Consider the following 22,753-nt stretch of genomic DNA (forward strand, 5'->3'; position numbering starts at 1 on the left):
ATGATGTAGGTTGGGATAGCGCTGTACACCTGTTCGTGACGTCACCAGTGGTCATCCACTCTTACTGCATTCTGATTGGTCAATGAAGGATGACCGAGTGATGACGTACAAGTGACACAAACTAATCAAAACTAGTTTTTAATTTAAGATATAGAAAAAAAGTATGTAATGGCTACTGAGAATGTTTTATAAACCTTGATATAAAAATAAGCGATGTCTCCAACGTAATTAAAGCTGTTAAACCAAGTTTTGAAATAAGAACAAAATCAAATACATTTTGCCACTGAAACTTCTACGTTGTTTAAGATATATTTTGAACCGAGATTCTTTAGTATTTATGTTAATCTGATAAAAGAAACGGTCGGTAGTTTAGATCGTCTATTAATCTCACAAATGCTGTCCCTTATAGTTATTATAACGTCAATCAGTGCCAGCAATTGAGCTGATAGGAAACGAAGAGACACGGTCGATTTAATTTCTCTTTCATCGTTCCTAGACAAGCCAATACCGCCTGTGTAAACTGAGATAGTAAAATACTTGGGTAAATGCAATTAAAATAAAAATCACTTATAAGCACGCCCAAGTTGTCTAGAATTTTTTATTTTTTTCATTTTTATGTCCCTCAAAGCGATTTCACAGATAATATTTTTGCGCATGAGGCATGTGTATAGTAGAGTGGGGTAAGATGTTGATTGCCGATTTTAAAAACAAACGATATAAATGTTGAGTGATTAACGTAGATCGCACCCAAGCCATCAAAATAAAGGGTTTGTGGTTAGTGGGTATTTAGGATCTCGAGAGTACTAGGAATGGTCGACTTTAAATTGACGTGAAAGACATTTTGATTGTATATAGTATTTTGATTGTATTAGGTAAGAACATCACAGTTTCATTATTTTTACGCCATTTAAAGTAAACAAACGGTATATTGAAAGGATTATTTAACCTTATCCTCACGTCCGTTGTTAGTGGTTAAAAACACGATTATAAAATGCCATGTTTATATGCTAACGGTACAACCGTCTTACCCCACTGCACCTACCATAAAAAATTGAAGTTTCCAAAAACAATTCCTAAACAATTACATACAGAACAACACTTATACAACCCTAACCACAAACAAAAACAATTGATTTTTACAGAAAAACTTCGTAACAACCAACTTCAAATACCCTTCATGACTAATTAGTTGACCGCAAAAAATCATTACGAAAAATCTAACCAAGATGTAGACAATAAGTTGTTTGTTATGATGCATCAAACACCCATACACCGTGTTAAGTAAACTAAATAGGTGATTCGTGTGTTATTGATACATCTATTTGTCGTTACCGAAAAGGTCATTGTAGATTAACTTTTACGATTATTACGTCACAGCAACCATACAGATTCTAATATCTATACCGCATATACTATTTCTATGACGGCAACGATTGTTCTTTTCTACGTAGGTATATGGCGTCAAAATATGCACGATCGGAAAGAATGAAGTTTCTTTTAATAATTTAGACTCTTTAGAGAATGGAAAAACGAAGTATTGAGCTGCAAGTTTAGCATAAAAACAGTGTGGAAAAACGGTACAAGTTATTTTAAGAATTTGTTAGTACGGTATTTGTAAATCTTTACCACGAAAACCGGCAGAACCAAAACTTTAATTTTACACTTTCAGATAAAGTCCTAATACCTGTTAATTAAGCAAGGTTAGATGACATAACCTGTTCAAGTCACTTAACCACAACGGACACCGAAAAAGTGCCCATGACGTTATGATAATAATCCAATTAAATTGTCGGGCAAAGACCACGTAAAATTGTCGGGTTTTACGCCTTAACAGAGCATGAATTAATTCATTGTATCTGGGAACTGAATGAATGATGTTAGCGAAAGCGTGGTTTTGCGGAAAACGAAATTTAATCGGCAAAAATAAACGTGAATAACGAGACGAATGACGTAATAACACGATTATCGAGAAATAACCCGAGATCGCGGTGACTTAGTCTGTTGATCAAACATAAAAGGACAGGACTTGGTCTCATAGTTCATGCTGCAACTACCTTAGAATGTTAAACTGAGTTATTTATAGTTCTGTTCGGACATACTCTATTACCGAGTATCATATAGGTCCGTAAATAAAAACGCGACAAATTAGCGTGAAAGTAACAGTAAACTATACCATGTACTGCAAACAAGGTAATAATGTCTAAATTCGCTGAAAAAGTCAGGTTAAAAAGATTCGAAAATTAGACATTAGGTAAATACATTGGGTGTGTATACGGTACATAAACATAACCGTTACGGAATTTTCAAAACCAACGAGACACCAGTAACGATAAACGATATACAATAGCGTTCATAGCGTAAATAATGACGTCAAAATGGTACCAGGAAATAAGACAAACCAATCCGAACATTTCGGCAAATATTTTCTTGGAAACTTTTGGTACATATTCTATTATTTTACGTATGACAAAATATATATACTGTAACTGCTTCTAAAGGTATGTGTTGTTATATTACAAAAGTTCGCTTTGTAGTAAAGATACAAGCAAAACAGCACAGAGAGTTTATATAGCACTGCGTAGTAGAAAAATTTTTCCGTATTTGCTTCAAAAAGCATTGACCGGTTAAAATAGGAAATTCTCGGATAAAAGCTTTAAGCTAAGTATCGCTGAATTAGGGTTTTCCTTTTATAGAATGAACTAATTGGTCATAAGGCCATTGAACCACGAGATTGGTATTGTTACATCACAGAAACCTTAATTGGGCAGTAACCATGCACCGGAAACATTGGTTGTGACGCAACAATGATTACATCGAGAACATTTTGGAAACGAAAGGTTGAAACATATTGGAGCATATGGTTATGTAGTTGTACAGTTTAACATGTGGTATAAAGCTACCAGTACAAGTATGAGTTATAAGGTAGAGTTGTGTGAAAATAGGTGCGTAACATTTAACAAATACTTGTTATTTACTCGTGTTTGGTTGTTATTTATTATAAACACGTTTTTAGTTAGTTTCGCAAGCGGTCATTGCTATTTTTGTGCAGTAGGCATATTGATTCTGTATAAGAAACATTGTATACGAAAGTAACATGTGTAATGGTTGTCTTACATCGAACTTATATGTTTGTCTCGTGAGTTCTCTTTCACACGGAAGTACAGTGTCGTGTCAGTCGTTTCAAAAACCAAAATTTTATGTCAAAGTAAAAAGCGCGATATGTTGCAGAATTCGTAATATAAAACAAATTCGTTTTATATCCCGTGTTTTCTATATATTTTAGACCTGTGCGAACGCAATTTTAACAAAAAAACAAGATATTTAGGTTTAGGCTGTTTTAACATAACTACTCGTAAGTTTTGTTGTTCACAAAATAAACTGCGGACAAACCTAAAAAAAGCGTCAAGAAACAAAGACCGTAAACAACAATACTAAGTTATATACTGGATTTGTAATATTTGCTGACGTATTTAGACAAGTTAACGCTGCTAACAAGTAGAAACCAAGTGACGTGTCAACGTTATATTCATAAGTTGCTTCCACGTATGTAGACATTTACTTCAGTTACTATAGTTACAGCACAATTATGAATGTTAGTTAGTCTTGTGACTCGTGCACGGTTACAAGTTTCAATGCACCAGGAAATTGAATTTTCTATTTTAGGCTCAGCAGTGCGTAAAAACGATTTTCATAACGAAATATTTCAAAACTGAATTATTTAAGATCATTTGATTTAGTTCACTGTGCGAGTAAGAACTGTAAACGAAGAAAGGGTCAAATTGGAGCATGATGTAAGATCGTTTTGGCAACGTACTACTTGTGATATCCTGACGTATGCCTATCGCCGGTTTTCACATGGCTAAGACCGATTATCGCAACTTTAAACAGGAAAATAGGATAATATCACTGACTGTGCAATTATCTAGTGTTGCCTTTCTGTTTGCTAAGCTGGTTGACCGGGCAGCTGCGTCATCAAAGGCAATTGTTACGTTCAACAGGATATTTTTCGCGGCCTTTTTTGAATAAACGTTTCTCTGTGGCAGCCACAGCATGAGGCAAAGAAATGCCTAATAGCGCAGACTAAACGTAACTTTTCCCTTGAGATTTGTCCGTTTAATGACAATCCCCTCGAGTACGGAACAGTAAAAGCCACACCTGTTAGTAAGAACCACAATTTTGTTACTCGTAGTTAACTCTACAGCGACGACAACCCCGACGTTTGTAGGTGTGTCGACTGTGTTTGCTGGTAAAAGTTTTTGTTATAGCAACTGTAGGCGGGAATTTGGACTCGAATAGAATATCATATGCTAGTTTTCCGTGACAGCCAGAACTGGAGGTCCTGTTTACAGCGTAGTGTGTTGTTCAGTTCAGACTTCTCTTTATGTTTCCTTTTTACAAAATGTTGACAGGAAAAGTATCGGAAGTTGTCATTCTTGTTATGTACTTGGTTGTTAGTAGGCTGGGCGTTCGTTGTGGTTATATGGACACAGTTGATTTGTTTGGTATTTGTTTGTTTTGAGATTGCCAAGAAAGAAAATAGGTCTAAAAATGTTTATGAAACTTACAGTTAGGTGGAGCTATTAAAAGGCAAAGGATAGTACGAGGCAAAATTGAGTAACACTAACCTTTACCGTGCTTATGGTGAGCTGCCTCTGTTTGTATTATAGGGTTTCGTGTTTCATTACATAGTTAAAAAAAAACATCACATGGTTGTTTATCTTATCCTGGTATATTAAGTGATGCCGTGATGGGGTAAATTGATTTCTCTAACCGGGCTAGCTATATGGGTTCATTCATAATAAACGCCAGAAGAAAAGGGCGCCTTGAATCAACAATTATAACGTATTATCTTTATCGACCTTGAGCCAATAAAAGATTGACGTTTTGTTAAAATCAGTTGTTATTTTTTAGGCCGTGGAGCGTTTAGGCTATATCATTTCTCCAATTTTTCTGGAAGGAAAATTAACTTGTCTACTCTAAAACTGAGGGTACAGGGCCGATTTCGGTCTTAGGAACTACTGGATTATGTACTTTCTGTTTCTATCTTGTTTGTTTAGCACGAAACCTTTATGGAAATTTATGAACATCGGGCGATTTAATTGACTATCTGTACAAGGTTATCGCCGATACAGACAGATTGTTATTGTTTTTAAATTCGGTTGAAAACCAAAGAGTTATACATCACTCTTACCGATGTAATTTACGAGAATAATAAGTCTGATTAAGCTAAACCCGTGTGAACCGCACAATATATCGAGGGTGAAGTCGCAGACTAAATAACTGTAGTTTCTACACAAGCAAGGTACAATTGCTTGCTTTGTTTTCCAACAATTGCAATTGTTCCGCATGAATTAACTAGACTACAGATGGCTTAGAGCGTTGTAGACTGTAAAGGACCATGGTCGATTCCTGTTAAATATTAACAACTTAATGGGGCCTGTGTTAATGAGTTGCTATTAAATTGCACCAATGTGTACACTCTACCAACCTCTAGTATCAAATAACAGTGAAACACATTTTGGCTGAAATTTTAAGTTAATAGGAATTTCTTTCAAGACGTAACAGTACATTGATAATCTGGAATTTTAGACAATCAAGTTTCAAGACTGGCGCCCAGAATCAGTGCGGTTATCTCGAACAAAGCTATTATTACGTCACAATAGCCGAAAGTGAACTTGTTGTTCTCGATTTCAATTGTTGTACAAAGAAACGAGGGAAGAACGCTGACTGCTTTTAACCAACACTGCACCCTGCTGCATCATTGTAAGGTCGAATGTGGTTACAGTAGAAAGGGTGCTTATTTAAGTTGCATCTAGCTGTTCTAGCAGGTCTTGCAAATTATGTATACTTTGAGCGGCACAAGTAAACATCATGGAAGCAATAAACAGTACTATGGCAGTGTGAAAGTGAAAGAGTTAGCAAATTTATGTTTGCAGTCTTGCTGGCTTAGCGAGATAAACAGCCACATCTGCTAGCCTCAGCTGTTAGGCGCCACCATCAAAACAGCATAGAGTAAATATTTGTGATATTGCTCGGTTAAATAAATCGATTTTACTGATAACTTCCTTCATCGGTTTCATTTAATTAAGGATCGTTGTTTGCGGTTTGTAAGCAATCGAATTGTTGTTGATTTATGTTGTTCGACATCATTTTGAAAAATAATTTTTGCCTGTTACGTTCATTGCGCGGAATTGCATTGCAATGGGTAAACACTTGCCATTTACTCAGCCAAAGCCGGTCGATTTCGTGATTTCGTGATTTGCAACTTGCAGCTTTTTGCAGATATTCGTGCTCGTGTAACAGCTCTGTAGACTGAAGTAAGCAAAGGTCAAGCGGGCACATTGGTTCAATGCGCTTGTGAAACAAGTGGCAGCGTGGCGTTTATACACTTGAATTAAGTGGCGGTGGCGGTGTACCTGTTCAATTTATCTACACGTGGTGAGCTTGACCCTCAGGTCAGTAATGACGAACATATCGCAGACTTGAAGTCTTCATATTATCCTAAAACGGGTTTAACATGTTGCCAACACGTAGCATTGCTCCGAAGGGTCATGAGTAGCTAGTAGGTAATCAGATACCGTGCAAAACATTTTCGCAAAGTCTTTGCTTTTCATAGAGCAGAAAAGGTAATGGTTTAAAGTTTTGAAAAGCCGTGCTTTCTGGAGTGGTTTGCGCTTTGAACCATTAGAGTCGATGTGGTCGCATACAAGTTTCCTTACGCCTAGGGCTTTAGACGACACGTGTCGACTAAGACTTTGGAATAACAAACGCAAATTCAGCTTTAAGCTATTGTACCACATATTTCAACGGTGCTGGTTGACAGTAATTGCGATGTTTGTATAAACTCCCGCTATAAGCATTTGCATGACAATGTGTCTGGAATCTTAAAACTGGGCGTCGTTCTCACGCTTGACCGGGTGTGGTGAGAAAGTCTTGACATCGGAGTAGGCTGGTTGTAACAGGGGGTTGGGGGTAACATGCATGGGTTGTGGGTAAAACACCTTATTTGGTGGGAAACCTAGGTAGAGGCTCGCACCTGGGTGAAGCTGTTGCCATCGGAAACCAGTGACGCGTCGCTGAGGCGAGGTGCGGACGGTATCGATGAAAGAATAGTGAATTCAGTGTTGTTTAAGTTGTATCAAGTTTCTGTTTGCCAACTTGAATTTAAATGCTGAAGGTTTGTATGTTCAATAATGTGGTTTTGATGAACTCGGCGCGTCTGGGAAGTTACGTGTTGAAAGTACGCATAAGCAATATTGTGCGTAAATTGTGAATGATATAACCTTGTAATTAGCGGAGTTGGTAAATACGTATACAGCAAACAAGGCTTTATCGACGAATGGGCCAAACCGGGTTCAAAGTAATCATTGAAATTAGATGACGAAGCGAAAGCCAAAGTCTGTTGAATGATTAATTATTTACGACCGTGGTAAGTCAGCTGACAGTAGAGCAACGAAGGGTGCACAATTTTAAATTGTCTTTAAAGCTGCAGCGCATACCAGTTAAATTTATAGCAGTCACCAGTCGGTTCAATTTAAAGCAGATCGTCTCCTAAATAGAAAATGCTCAATCCGAAACGGAGATAGATTTGCGTTTATAAAGCAGCGATTTACGATGTGTAAACTCAGGTGCTTTTATAATCCAATCGCAGTGCTTGCGGTAACGATTGTATACGTTCAAGATAAGACACTGGTAAGCCTGCAAGCACGCCATGGCGTCCGCTGTCTCGATACTAAAGCTGTTTTGGGCTAGCAGGATTTTAGAGCTGACTTGAGTTATTTCAACCGCGGTCGTGGCTGAAGCATTAGGTTTCAAGATACCCGGTTAAGGTCCCACCCTGATAGTGAAAGTGCTGAAATATCAAAGAGCCAGACAGTAACCTTAGCAGTGGGATTGGCATGGCTAGGGTATTAGGTTTCATAGGTTGAGTGGGTGGCGCGGATAACAAGGTAGACTTTACAGTATGCTAAAATGAATATAAGTCTCCAACAACATGACATTATCCCAAACAAAGCGATGTTTAACAATTGACAAACCTAGAAGTTAATAGCAAAATATCGGTGTTCGAATATATCATACTGGAATGATTTGTTAATGGAATTAGTAACAACTGAATTTTGAAGATTTATATATAGTAAGGTGGGATAAATGGGATGAAAAACTAAATGAGACCTCAAAAGAGAATGAAAACGAGAATCATCTTACCCCGTCCTACTATATTTCAGTGCAAATTAATATTGTACGACTGTAGACATTAGAGAGAGATGAATTGGCAGTAGACATCACAGAAACCACATAGCTGTGGAGTAAACAAGAAGACTGTTGAAAACCTGACAGTATAGTGCTAGTATTAAAGCATGACAGACACATGGAAGGCTAAATTTATCACAGAAGTAGAGGAAATGTGGCAATCAAATCCATTCAAGCGAATATGTTTTTCGTGGGATTGTATACAGTAGGCTATCAAGTGAACTTATGTGAAATTGGAATCACTAGAATGGTACAGCGAGTGTACGAGTTTAGCTGGTTTTATGTATTTCCCAAGGGCATAAAAACATTAGCTACATAATTAATGCAGAACCTAATTAGGACAAATGAACGGTGAAAATGTTCAGTAAAGGGATTTTACAACGAAATATTGCGCTCCTTCATCAAAACATTTTCAATGCAGCCTTGAACGCGATATTGACTATGACGTCATGGTTCGAATATAGATTTGGCGAGCGTGAATTCGATTACGTATTCTCTCTTGGGAACTAACTTCCCGTTCTCAGTATGGAAACAATTAACTCTATTCAAGTTGCTTTAGTTGTTTCGCATAACGCTTTGAATATTATTCTGAATTGAGTTGGTCTGGATTGTTGTTTGTTCGTACTAGAAATAGGCCAGAATCTGTTCTGTACAAATATGTTTGCAATACGGACTAATGCAAAGTGTGTCGCGTCTCGTATTATGAATATTGGCCGGAAAGATGAAACAATATGTTGTGTCAGTGAAGGATTTGTATCTGGGTGGTAACACGAAAGCGATAAACCGTTTTGTTTACGATGGTTATTGCGCCACAGTGCCATTTCTGGGTAACCTGTTTTGCGTCACAGTCGTTATTATGAGGAGATAGATAACGCCCTTGTCGACATTGACAGTTAAAGATTGCTTGTTCAGTAACAAAAGCTTCGTTGTTTTAATTACCGTACATTTTATGGCCGAAAGAAAATGCACTCAAACGCATTTATGAATGTCAGAAAGCATAGTATATCTACCGCTAAAGAACTATTTGTCAGTCGCGTATTATCAACTAAGAGCGTGGGGTAAGCTTCCTGTAGATTAAATTGTATAAGAGCTGTGTACGTAGGCACGTAATTAAATGACTTAAGTATTATCGTCTCGCACTTACGTCAATGCGGGTCTTAACTCATATACACTTGTGCGCGTAGAAGACAATGTGTACGTAAGACGTGACATTCAGAGTTCTAAGTCTCCAATGTTTCACTTGTACAAAGACGACCTTGTTTGATTTAAATGGAATATTAGGGACTTGTCTAATTAAAACGTGCCATATCATTGGTCGTGAGCAGACTTCCTTTAAACAAGAGAGACAGGTAAATAAGGTGACGTCATGATATGAAATCAGAGCCATTTCCTCTTCGGGACAAAGTTAGCAAATAAAGCTTATCATTCCTTGGTAGTTCCGACTTGAATTAGATTGTCGGCTGCTTTTTGTTGCCTGTTCACTTGGAAGTTTGCAAATAAACAAGGCTCGTCTTTACAGGAAGTACATGCGAAAAAAAGTTCAGTTTGGTATTAAATAACGTTGCCGTGTTGCTATCTTCATATAGTGTACTGTGATGATTTGGAGGGTTTAGAAACTTTGGGTTTAAAGCTTATTGTACTTAGTGCGATATAGTGACGTGTGGGGACATTATTTGATGGATTCTACCCTCGTTTTAAAAGCTGTAACGTCTAACTAACGTGTTAGTCACTTGAAAACGTTTCATCTAATATGGTATGTCGGTATTCAAGAACACTTCTCAACAGAAAGCTCGATATTCATTGTCTGTTCATTTCAAGTTAGTTTCTCATTACGCGAGAAGCAGAAGGAAGTGTTTTGTTGAAGACTGTTGAACTATTTCATTAGCGCAGTAAGAGTTAGATGGTAGTTTATGGTCCATGAATGCTTGTAGTGATGTACGTAAAGTGCATTGGTAACCGCAATAAACCTCTAAATGGATGCCATGCTTGTCAGTTGTTTTATTCAACTATCGGTAAGGGTGCTAAATATAACCTTGTAGAGTACAGTGGTTTGTAAATGTCCCGAGGCCTTAGAAACTGGTCAACGTTAAAACGACAGTGAGCTGCAGCTTAGCAGAGCGACAGACAAAGAAGGCTATTTTTTTCTGCGCATCATCAGTGTTATGTGGCCGCCGGCGCATCTTTCAGTGTAGAACTGGCGGGTTTAAGCTCAGGACGCTTCAGTGTTGTTTAATCTCACGTCATCGGTAATGCGTAAACAGGAGAGCGAAAATATTGCGCTGAGGCAAAAGTAAACCGATTTAAGCTTTTGTATTGAATTTTATGTTTCATTTTACAGAAGTAAGCTGTTACTTGTTGAGCAATAGAGCCTTGGATTTGAATTAAAATATTCACACTTTTGAAAGTAGAGCTGTGATACAAATTGGTGGCAAATAGTTTATCGCCTATTCAAGCATCAAAGAAGTCCCGGAAATACACGACACTTGAAAAGACTGCGTAACATCCTTTGAATTTCTTTGCTTCAAAGAGGAACACAGAGCAATCAAACTGGCGAGCACATTGTTAGCGTTCACCAAGACCTCTGTGAGCAGGAAAAAGAACAACTACATCATGCCTGCCAAAGCACCGATCTACCTGAAGGCAGGCGCGGGCAAAAACGGGTACGGTAACAGCAAGGGAGGCAAGAAATTACGGGAGCTGTTATCGACAGAGATGATTTCCCCGCCGTTGGGAGATTTTCGACATATGGCTCACGTTGGAAGGGGAGCTGACGACATGTTTGGAGATACTACTTTTTTGCAGGTAGGATTTTAACTTCAGTCTTTTCAACAGCTTGATACTGTACCACAGACAAGAGAAACCTAAAAAGTTCTGATTAGCAGTTTGTTTGATATTTCCTTGTTTCAATACTATCCTTAATCACAGAACCAGACCGAGATCGACAAAGCAAATGATGGAACTGATACGAAACGAACATCAAGTTTAGGAAGAAAAGGAACGAACAAGTCTCGTAATTACAGGTAATTGTACAAAACATAATATTTTGCTTGTAATTTATGCTGTTTTAACCAAAAGGGGATTGTTATGCCGATTTAATGCTATGTTATTAAACCTCAGTTGGTTGTACTTTTCAAGCCTGGGAAGAAGTTTGTAGGGTTTTTACAGAATACTTATATCTATGTTTGTTTATTCAGTGTTCCTGATGAAAATGGGAGACCTGCTGACGTAAAATCAGTATCTGCACAGTCGTATGACGGATATGGGCCAGCTGAGTCACCTATCTTGCAAAGTGCGTTTTCCTTGCCTCTGTTACCCCACGGTAGCGAGTCTACAGATACTTCTCCAGTGCACAGCAGAGGCAGCATTGCCAGCAAAGCCAAAGGAAAGAAAACCATGAACAACAACTGTATTTCAAACGGCAAATCTCACAGCCGAAGCTATGGAGACGGTATCAACACTACCCCGGCCTCTACGCCAAACGGCACGGGAAACGGGCCACCGAAACCCCGCAGGATTATGGATGAAGAGCCGAACGGACTCGGGTCAGTAGACAAGCACAGCGAACTGCGAAGGTCTTCTGATGTGTACACGCAGAAACCCGGCGGTCTCCTTGGATACAATGCACGCCTTGATACCTCATCAGTGTTAGACGGTTGGAATGTGGACTTGGGCTGTTCACTTATGGACGATGTAATGGGCGTGTTCGACAGAGTGGAATTATAACCTTACCCAACAACAACTTGACATAATATGCAGTCGCTGAGGTGTAGGGCTGGAAACAGTCGCTGTATCCACCCAAGCGTGCAAAGTCTCGCACGAGACCGTGAGGATAAGGACAGCGTACGCATTATAATCGTTTCTTACTTTAACGAACCACTAACACGCCGATTTGGTTCTAAAAATTGACGTTGAAATATTGATAACCGTATTACTTTACTTTCATTGACCGCAGTCGCAGTCCGCTGTTCATAAACTTCTGAGGCGCAATTCGCAGGGTGTATGGGGTGTCAGTTCTCCCCCTATATGTAAACTCATGGTGAGGTGTAACTTGATAAAAAAATTAACTAAAAATTTGCAAGGACATATTGTGCTGATTTTTTTTGTTGCAACCCCACCTAATTTATGTTCTCAAACAATAAAGACAAGGATATATTATACACCCTACCTTTTGCTTTGCCTGCATGGTACCTTAGTTTTGTAAATGATTTTCGTTCGATGTGCAATATCAGAATCATGGCGTTCAGACGCGCATGCTTATTCGCGCGGATTAATTCTTTCCTACAAAGTGAGCGCAGCTGCGACACTTAATACGCCAGACATATCTGCTCATGTGAGGGAATTCCATCGCGCGGCCGAGATTTTTAAATGCAGTGACGATGTGTGTGTATATTTCGTAACTGAATATTCGCCTATTACCAAATAAACGCATTGCTTGTAATGTAGTGGTGTTGCATGAGACAAGCTGAAGTGTAAATCATTCTTAACATTTTTTTAAGATTGAGACCACGGTTCGGTAGACAAGATTGTGAGTCACAACACCCCTATTGTTTGCACATAATCTTGTAAAAAGGGACCTCATAGACCTTGGGGTATCATCCTAACTCAGTTGAGTATGTTTCCGCATAATAGCCATTCTTACGTCAATATTTCTAAACTGGAAGCAAGTGCAACATGGCAATCGCGTTAAGTGGACTAATTACGGTCTGTTGACATTGCAGTGTAAGCACACGTCAGTTGTGTTTAAACCCAAGTTAGGCAAGGCAGAGATAGTTTAAAAAGCGTGGATAGTGGAACCGCTGCTCTTTTAACGCAGTCGTAAAGCTCCTAATGAATTCATTAAAAGGTGCGAGTGAAAACACTCAACTCCCCTAAAAACTGAAACGGGAGGAATGTTGTTTTGATGGATCGTGACGTATTAAAATTGGCCCGCGGCCGAAACTAAATCACCAAATTACCTAAAAACCTCCAAAACAACCATGTTGACTAAAAAACGGGGACAAAATCATCAATACATTTTAAAGTACTACCATAAAATCAGTGTATGCCAAATATCTACTTTAAAGTACCGTGTACGCGATGATTATCCTTACGGTCAACGACCTAAAGTGAACTTTACAGAATGGGCAATACAAAGCCGTGTGGCTTGGGGTAAACCTGGGTCTAACAGAACTTAGAATGGGACTTTAGCAACTATGTCAGGTATTTTTTGTTAAAACTTTTCCAATCTCACAAACTGTTAATACACATTAAAAGTAGCTTTTCGGTACACAAAGACGGTTTCTGCGCATATTACTAACAGACGTGCAAGTGGATATTCGAATTTAAGGATAGAAGGAGTAAAAGTACTTTCATAAGTCAACCGTATCACAGGGCTTAACCCGTGTATTAGAGTATCAATCATATACCACGCAAATAATACCAACAGTACCTAAACTTGTCCTGGGCATTGTTTAGCAGAGGAAATAAGTCATTCAGAGCAGACAGACGGTAGCAAAAGTACGACGTAAAAGTCACCACCTCTTATACCTTTGTTTCAGGTGCTGGGCTTAGGGAAGCAAAGGTTTTATAGCAAAACTTGGATTTGAGGGCTTTGGGGATAAAAAGACCACACATATCGATGGAAATAGTAAATTTGGTGCAGCTAACATGCGTTTAACAGCTCTGTTGTCACATAATACGAAAACTCGTTCTGTTTTTACAGTAACAACGTGCCAATTTAAAGTAACCGACAAAGCTTTTAATATAGCGCGTAAAATACTACAATCGATACCTCGCGTTTGTTTAAATTTGTGTTTTATGATAAAAAAAATCACACAAGCAAAATATAGGTAAAATAAGTTCCTGTTTTACTATTCAGTACAATACCTAAACGTCAATCAAAGTACCGGCACCGAGATTATGAAAACAATTGCTTCATTGTTAAACAACAGTTGCCCAACAACGTCATATATTACTCCAAAGCAACCAGGCCACATTTTTTCGAGGGTAATTAGAAAACTAATTTTTTGGGGCCGTGTAAAAGTAACGTGGCTTGTTATGTTATGTAAACAAAGAGCGTTTAAATTTCGCTACGCACGAAACGAGGGTATTTTAAAACAATTACGAAACTTATCTATTGGTGAATTTTGTGGAATAAGACCAAAACGACATTTTTACGGTGGATTTTAGCTGTTTGAAAATTTGTAATATGCAAGATCAAAATGATACTGTTTATAGTGCAAATAAGTTAATTGCAGAAAATCAGCCACATATTACTTTAAACAGGGTGGTCAGTAAATGGGGGATATCCCAAATTTACTTTCACATGGGTCACTAAGCAACCCACAGACCCAAGAACCCGATGTTATGGGTTATTTAATGTTGGTTACTGTAAACTGCGCCCACTTAGAAGAGTAATAGCCACACCTGTGACGTGTGAGGGCAAATGTTTACCCTCAAAACTCTTGTACCATGGAGCTTAATAAAAACAATCTAGATGGTAGTGGAAAGGCGTGGCGTACATTGGCGAAATCACGTAGTACATGCACTGAACACTGTATTGTAATTAAAAGACACCGTCACATTTTTTAATTTAGGAAGTAATGCTGTAAACTGCTTATATGTCAAAATCTTCCGCTTTTTAAACTGTTTAGAATAATTTTTAGGTTAAACTACCCAGCGTACACATCAGAAATGTGATAAGGTCGGAAAAATATAAATGAATGGAATGAAATTCTCCAAAAGCATTGAAAACAACTCATTTTGTGATTGATTGTCATATCTTGAACCTAATCTATCAGAAACGTCGACTAAACCGTGATAGAGCATTTGGCAACAGTTGCCAGTTTCTTATACAACAGCTCGTTGGCTCTTTCTTTTTGGAAGAAGTGCGGGATCAGGTTTTAAATGTAAATATCAGTTTGGCTTTAGGAGACGCCCTTGTTTTGATGAGTTCTGAAGCTTGAACACAAACGCATTAACCTCAAATACGCATGAATATGGATATGGCAAATTCCCGAAACGTGGGTATCAAATTTTTGGGGTTTGTGATGTTATGAAAAGATAAAGACAGGAGAAGATGGAAATCTAATTTCCAACACAAATGATGCAAACTGATACAAATCCTTTCATTATTAAACGCCCAGCCTGAAATTCCTAACAAAAACAGTCGCTTTAAAGTTCAAACTAAATTAACGTCTATTACAAGTTTCTGAAAATGTATGAACTATCAGTCAAAATGTATTGATATTCAGTAAAAAAGAAAAGCGGTATTGACATTTCACCAGTTGTCGCGGCGTCTATGCCGAGCCTTTTTTCGCACGCTGGTTTGAGCGGAAAATCGGCCTGCTATCAAAGTGTGCTACAGTTCGGGATATTTTAAATGCTCAGGTGCTGGTATTTTAACAGGTGCTAAATTTCAGAGGCGATTATGACGTAACTATGGCACAAACAAGCAAAATAAATCCGATTTAAGGGTCAAGGGTGACGGGTACGGATTCTACCCAAAACACAATGATCTCACTAAATCTAATTTAAAATAAAAGTTAAACCAAAAATACCAACCTTCAAGTAAACACATTAAGAATCGTAAAATAATAAAAACTATTTTTAAACTGTTTTGTCAATACATTATCAGGGTATACACAATGTGGAACGTAGGGTAGCTGCCTGGTTCCAAATATCATCACCTTGGTACAAATTATGAATTACCTGATCAAACGTTAATAATTTTGCAAGTATGGTAGTCTTGGAAAAGACGGGACACCTTTAGCACATAATATCCAAATAGCCTCATCGTGTTTTAAACAATTAACAACGGTCTATGGGAGTCGTGAGGATACGGTTTTATATTTTTTTAAATGTTCTTTGTTACTGAATGGGACGAGAAAAGATTGTTCGTTCAGTTGATATTGTTATCAGGTACAAGGTTATGCCACAGGTCATCTTATCAATCTTTGTTACCATGCGAACGGGTTGAAAGGTCATAGTTTATGACCTGTGTGTGACGTTTCGATATCCTGAACTTGGTCGCAACGTAAAACAAAGGAAATACGGGGTTATTACAGGTCAAAGTGGTTTAAACCATGAAAAGGTATAATCAAGGACTATACTTGGAAACGCAGATACGAACTTGGTTCAAACCATTGTTCTGTTACATTTTTACAATATTAACAAAACTTCTAGTTTAAGCACAAAGCACTCAATACAAATATATCCTACTGATTAAAATGTGGTACTGTGGGGTAATATGGGATACCGTTAGCCCACAATATGACATATTTCAAATCTATTTTTTACAATTTAGTCGTAAGGATACGTTTATATAGTAGAGTGGGGGAAGATGGGACACATTTTCATTTTATTTTCTCGTCCAATTTGGTAGTAAACAAAAAACTTTCAAAGAATTATAAAACCATATCCTTACGACTTCCAAAGACTGTTGTTAATTGTTTAAAACATGATCAAGATATTTTGCTATTATGTGTCAAAGGTATCCCATCTTCCTCCATCCTACTATTTATTTCTTTGTTTACTACTAAATGAGAAGATAAAACAGAATGAAAACATGGGCCACCCTATCCCTATCGTCTATTCTAAGTTATTTTAAAATTAGAAAGCCTGAATGTAAGATGTAAAATCTGCGCCACTGTCCAGTGCGCATGGTGTTTTGAAGAAAATCTTTGAACACATATCGATATGGATATTTAGAAAGCCCATAAGTTTTAAAGTTTAAAACGATTATAGCATTAAGTTTCAAAATTTGCCCCGAGACCTTTCAAAGATTCAACAGTAAGGCATATAGCGTGCAAGGCCGACATTAGCACATACTGCAAAATATCTCGGCTTTACTATTTTCCCCAACACTCAGTATTTTGGCGGGTAAAAACTATGCGCGGAATTTTTGAATGTAGCTAATTTGGTTCAGCATTGGTTAAAAGGATGCATTTATAAAGCTACAATTAAGTATATGTTTGAGTATGCTATATTCATTAGCTTACTTTACAGAGTGTTTTATAATATATACAACACCTAACCAAATATTTCCCATATTAAAGTAAATTATGAGATATATGTTAAACCCCTACATACCAGATTACAAACAGAAGTGACATACTAATGTAGCAATTTTGACTGTTGGGTGCCGTTAACGGATTTTGCAGTTGGGGAGTGGTTTGTGGGTAATGTTGGAAAATAGGCTTTTATCGACTACTTAATTAACCACTGGTGAATGGTCTTGAAAGCATAGATACTTTAATATAATCCGAAATCTTAACCAGGATGTACGTAATAGTTATGTGTGGGCAATAGTGTGTGTATGAGAGTTAGTGCATGGTAAACTGGCTTCAGTGTGAACAAGTTTTACAAAACATTTAGTAGGGTGGGGAAAGATGGGACACTTTTTATTAAATTTTCTGATGTTTTTTCTTTTATTTGCCCATTTGTTAGTAAACAAAGAATCCTTACGACTTAACACTGTTAGGAAATACGGAATATTAAGTAGACTGGGGGAACACAGGACACATTAAGCATATAATGTCTAAATACCGTGTTTTATACAACTAACAACGGTCTGTGGAAGTCGTGAGGAAACAGTTTTATAATTCTTTTAATTTTCTTTGTTTACTACCAAATGAGACGAAAAAATAAAAAGGGAACTTACAATGGTGTGGTTTACATAATAAGTTCATTCCCTAATCCTTAAAAATTAAACTAGAGCAACGAAAGACGTTGCTTCCCCTTTATGATATAAATTAAGAATGAGTTCCGTGTAAGGCGAACGATTTAGTCGAAGTCACCTGAATTAAATATTCAACGTAATTCATTCGACAACATGCTGTCTTGAACGGCGTGCGCATGAATAGCGAAAACGCCAAAATTCGTTTTCACTAAAACAACAATTGTTAATAAAAAATTCAGAAGATTTGTGTTAGCGTGTGCGTAATTGTTGACAAACAGTGGCGTCATAGACAATCTCGAAGTGTGACGTCAATCAAGGGGAAAATGAAAATTTGGTGGTTATGACGGAACAAAAGGCGTTGTGAAGTGGTGACGAACAATTGGGGGCAACGGACCGTGTCTAAGAAGCTTCAAAATAGAGATCATAAAATAAACAAAAACATCGCAAAAACGGGACAATACCACAAAATGAATTAGCCTTAAACTGTCATCCGAATCTGTGCCACGTATTTTACTTCATAAAAATTTTGGCAGGACGATCAAGTTTCAAATCTCATTTTATCTGAGCCGATAATTTAAAGTTAATCGATTGAGGAAACATATACCTCATAACTGCGTCCTGTTAAACCGAAATATCGTTTTACGACAATTGGTATTTGAGCGTTTACGAGAACTTGTACTGAGAAAATGAACCGAAAGGAGTTAAAGTTAAGAGTTCTATTTTCGTTAGACCCAAGCATCGTGCAAACATTAAAACGCCAATGTTACAAATAAAAGAATATAATATGTTGGGTCAATACAATTAACGGGTTAGAAGTTGAGTCAAGGTATTTTTTCGTGCGTCGTGGTCGTTAAGATTTTTAAAAATATTTCCACCCCAGCGATTGGTGACCGCAGAATGAGTTTTGTGACGTCACAGAAAGTTTCTGAAGAGAAAATCCTTTTTTTCGGTTTCCGCATTTCTGGCGAAAGCTCGAATAAAATCATAGATAACAGGACGACATGTAAAAAAAATACCGAACTGATCACAACTGGTATGGTAAGTCTAAGTTCATTAGATGTTGTGTCACGTACAAACACATATAGCATGGTGGGGTAAGATGGGACACCTTTTCATTCTACTTTCTCGACCCATTAAATGGTAAACAAAAAACAATCAAATGATTATAAAACCGTATCCTCACGACTCTCGTAGACCGTTGTTAATTGTTTAAAAAACGATCAGGTTGGATATTGTGTGGTAGAGATGTCCCATCTTCCCCCGACCAACTATATTTTATATAGCGAGTATACAGCCAACGTTAACTCGTTTTTATGGTACCAAGCACATTTTTTTTCCTAAAAAAATACAGAAATACGCCGGGGTCACAACGCAGTTGTAAGTCGGTGAATTAAAATAGTCAGTACAACTCAGGTACGATTTTTTTTTTGATGTATGAGTTTTATTTGAAATTCTGTTTTGATAAAAAAAGATAAGCAAATCAAGGTTGACGTGTTAAAGTTGACTCTGAGTTACGATCGTTTCTAGTTGCCCATAACGACGTGACATATTCCAGGCCTTCGTGACGTCAATGTGGTAAGATAGGGGGTACTTTCAGGGGCACAACGCGCATTGTGACGTCACAAATATTATTGGCGATGGAAAAAAAGGAGATCGTGCGGAAAAGCAAAATACTGAAAGTCGTTAATGGAAATAAATCGAACTTTGAGAGGCGGGATTTACGAACAATGATAAAAGCCACCGAGCTTCAAAACGGCAGAAAGGGGCAAAAGACAATGATGGATAAGTAGCTAACTTCCCCTCTTGTAAACCGCTCTTACGACGGCTTTACGACAATCCAATGTGGTTTATACGGCGATGGCTGCTGGATTTAGAACTTTGCAGTAGCAGATAAACTAGGACCAAATTTGAGGTGATGTAAATGTACTTAAAACATAAACGCTCGTCATTGAGGATTAAATGTGATATAATTTTAGCTTGACTGGTACAGGAATAGAACAATTTATTAATTATGGCATAAAATTACATAACAAACATATGTTCATCGATGCGTAACAGACACGCCCACATTCCACAGAAATAACATATACTCGTGACATCACGGGTCAATGAAAAGGTCAAAGGTTACAAAGTTAAGTTAATAATTTTTAAAGTTTACTGTTTTAAAACACAGTATCGGCAAATGCAGCAAAAGTCACAAACTGTGCAACGGTTGAGAAATGGAGTAAGATTTTTTGGTATAACTTATATCGACCTAAAATATATGGTATATATGTCGTTAAGCGGCGAAATACTTTCTAGACAAAAAAAAAAACAAAAAAAAACATGCGAAAATACTACTCATTTTTAAACAAATTCAGAACAAAATTTAGAATTAAAATCTCGGGCTACATACACCAGTAAATAAGTGAATATTTGATTTAAAGAGAAAACACCGTATAATGTTAAGAATCTAGTGGTGACCTCGAGTTGCTTCCTTTTTACATTTGTTTGGTCTTCGCAGCTGAAAATATTGGAAACATTTCCCTTTGACAGATAAACAATAAACAGTCTTACTGTGGGAACTGGGGGTGTTTGGCTGGGAAAGGAAGCATGGTAGTATACGTGGTATTTTGTACGTGATTGATTCTAATATGTGATTTGGGTGGTGTAGTAAACACGAAAGTATTTCGCTACGTTCGTCAATATATATTTTATATGCGCGGCCCATATTTTGGCGTGATAGTAAAATTATGCTCCGATGGGAATATTTTCAAAAGGAATCAATATTTTATCGCAAATAACACAAACACAGATTACTTTTAAGATACAGTAAGGTAGGAGAAGATGGGACACCTTTAGCACATAATACATATAAATATAGTGTAAAAGCTGTCCCGTCTTCCCCCACTGTAATATACACGCATGTGATATGTTTCCACACGTCAAAAGTGTTGCATAGTAACATAACTATAACAACTTCTAATAAGTACGGTTTATTAAAAGTTATGATTTTCAAATTATCTTAAATTCTAACTAGTGTAGTTACCCACAATATTTAAACCAATACGCTATCAATTTTTACATGTTGCATTTATGGTTTGTATAGGGTGTGGTATAAAACCTCATTAATGGGAAAGGTAGCTGCAAACTCATAATTAACAACTTGGTAATTTTACACTCGGCAATTGCTACCGATATAATAGTACGATGACACCTATTAGTTAAATATCAAAGAAAATCGTATACTAGTTACCGAAACACGACGATTCACCATAATTTTCACACATCAAACACAAGGTGTTAGTACTATGTTCCAAAATTCGTGTTTCATTAAATCGTTTAAAACAGATATCCCAAGTAAATTACCTTGAATATCTCTGCATTTAAACTCCAAACATTGGTGCTTTACTACAGGAAGTTATAAAAATTAACGAAAGATAATTAAATAACACCAGCTGCTACTATATCGGTGTGTTTTTAAAGACGATAGTTTTAAGAGATGATTGGCAATTCGTGTTAATAAAGTTGGCCAATTTAATTTTTCACGCAGGTGGCGGTCGGTTTAACACGAACATAGTTTACAAACTTCATTCTTGTAATTAATGCGCTGTCAACGAGAAAGGATTAAAATTCCTATGTATATCACTACAATGTAGGTAGACGAGCGTATACTTTCCAAGACTTGTCACGCGGCCGGCACAACGCATACGAAGTACGTGTATAAACAAACAGGTATAAAATTCAACTCCTAACGAATAAACACATGGTCCGTGAACTTATGTAACAAACACTTCTGTAATGTTTATCAATATGAATTTTATTACTGTAATAGTGCACGGTTTTACTTTGGAATAAATTAAGGTGTGTTTCATATTTATGGTGTTTTTAGGGTAAATGTGTTCGGTATGTTATTAGTCACGATACCTAAAAGGGACGCTACCAATTTTACCAGAACAGACACGGCAACTTAGATAACGTGCCATATCTATGAAGTCATTTGTAGTGGCAATAGGAAACCGACCACAGCTTATGATGATCCAAAAAAACTTTTAAGTCGTTTCCAACGAAAGTAAATATATAGGAGGGTGGGGAAGACGGGACACATTTTCATTATATTTTCTCGTTCCATTTTGAAGTAAACAAAAACATTCAGAGAATTATAAAATCGTATCCTGAAGACTCTCATGGACCATTGCTAATTATTTAAAACCGATCAAGATATTTGGATTTTATGCGCCAAAGGTGTCCTATTTTACCCCACAGTACTGTACGAATTTTATTAAAGGCTAAAGCATCTGTTTTTGGAACCAAGGACGTATGGTTTGCATGAGGTCCACACAATTTTGGAATGCATAAATAGTAAACACATTTTCTAAATGCTGACGGACGTTATCAGTCTGTGGTCTTCACGAGTTCGAACGATAATTCGACACCGTAAACTTTGACAAACTAAATTAGAATCGGCTTTTCTCCTGATAATTTTCTTTGCGCAGGCTGGATATATACGCGGTAATGAAAATACATCAACTAATTTAGGCTTTAATTTATTTTGTTTAAACCAAACAGGGTCTGTCTATTTTAAAATCCCAGAATTTAGGTTTAAACTGGTAAAGTTTAAAAGCGTGGGCCAATTGACACAACAGATTCGGACACCTGTCCGAATTTAGAGACTTGTTGTTTACTGTGTAAACTCCAATAGGTGCTACGAGTAGTGGTGGCCAGTTTAGGTTGCAACAATTATCCAGTGGCCGAAAAGGACGAAATTTGGGTGGCCGAGACCAGTTACAGGAGTATAAGGGACACACATAGGCATCTAAACCTTTTTTGCGCGTTTTTATTTCGAAAACGTACGCCTAGAATTAC

General features: G+C 37.3%; 2 protein-coding genes across 4 annotated transcripts in view; one reads left to right on the forward strand and one right to left on the reverse strand.

Annotated features, from left to right (window-relative positions):
- LOC149737652 (dnaJ homolog subfamily C member 17-like) overlaps positions 1-22,753 on the reverse strand; it is a 33,898-nt gene that overhangs the window by 3,755 nt on the left and 7,390 nt on the right. The window contains exon 10 of one of the 3 annotated variants that reach the window (XM_089873567.1): positions 8,206-8,299. The exons of 1 other annotated variant lie outside the window; for it this stretch is intronic. In XM_089873567.1, coding sequence (XP_089729693.1) covers positions 8,255-8,299 — 45 coding nt within the window. In that variant the 3' untranslated portion in view covers positions 8,206-8,254. Of the gene's footprint in view, positions 1-8,205; positions 8,300-11,172; positions 20,412-22,753 lie in introns of those variants that run through there. One more of the 3 variants, XM_089873566.1, reaches the window with a different exon arrangement.
- On the forward strand, positions 10,560-12,688 carry LOC149737653 (cdc42 effector protein 2-like). The gene is made up of 3 exons (XM_089873568.1): positions 10,560-11,052; positions 11,176-11,270; positions 11,445-12,688. The coding sequence occupies exons 1-3, from the start codon at positions 10,861-10,863 to the stop codon at positions 11,971-11,973; spliced, it is 816 nt and encodes a 271-aa protein (XP_089729694.1). The 5' UTR covers positions 10,560-10,860; the 3' UTR covers positions 11,974-12,688.

The sequence above is a fragment of the Ciona robusta genome, chromosome 3 (assembly GCF_009617815.1).
Source record: "Ciona robusta chromosome 3, ASM961781v2".
Lineage (NCBI taxonomy): Eukaryota > Metazoa > Chordata > Ascidiacea > Phlebobranchia > Cionidae > Ciona > Ciona robusta.

Excerpts from the sequence above, each read along its gene's own strand:
- LOC149737653 (XM_089873568.1), top strand. The coding sequence starts at position 10,861 with ATGCCTGCCAAAGCACCGATCTACCTGAAGGCAGGCGCGGGCAAAAAC. Across the intron at positions 11,053-11,175 it reads GAGATACTACTTTTTTGCAG|AACCAGACCGAGATCGACAA; the intron begins GTAGGATTTTAA and ends CCTTAATCACAG. Across the intron at positions 11,271-11,444 it reads AACAAGTCTCGTAATTACAG|TGTTCCTGATGAAAATGGGA; the intron begins GTAATTGTACAA and ends TTGTTTATTCAG.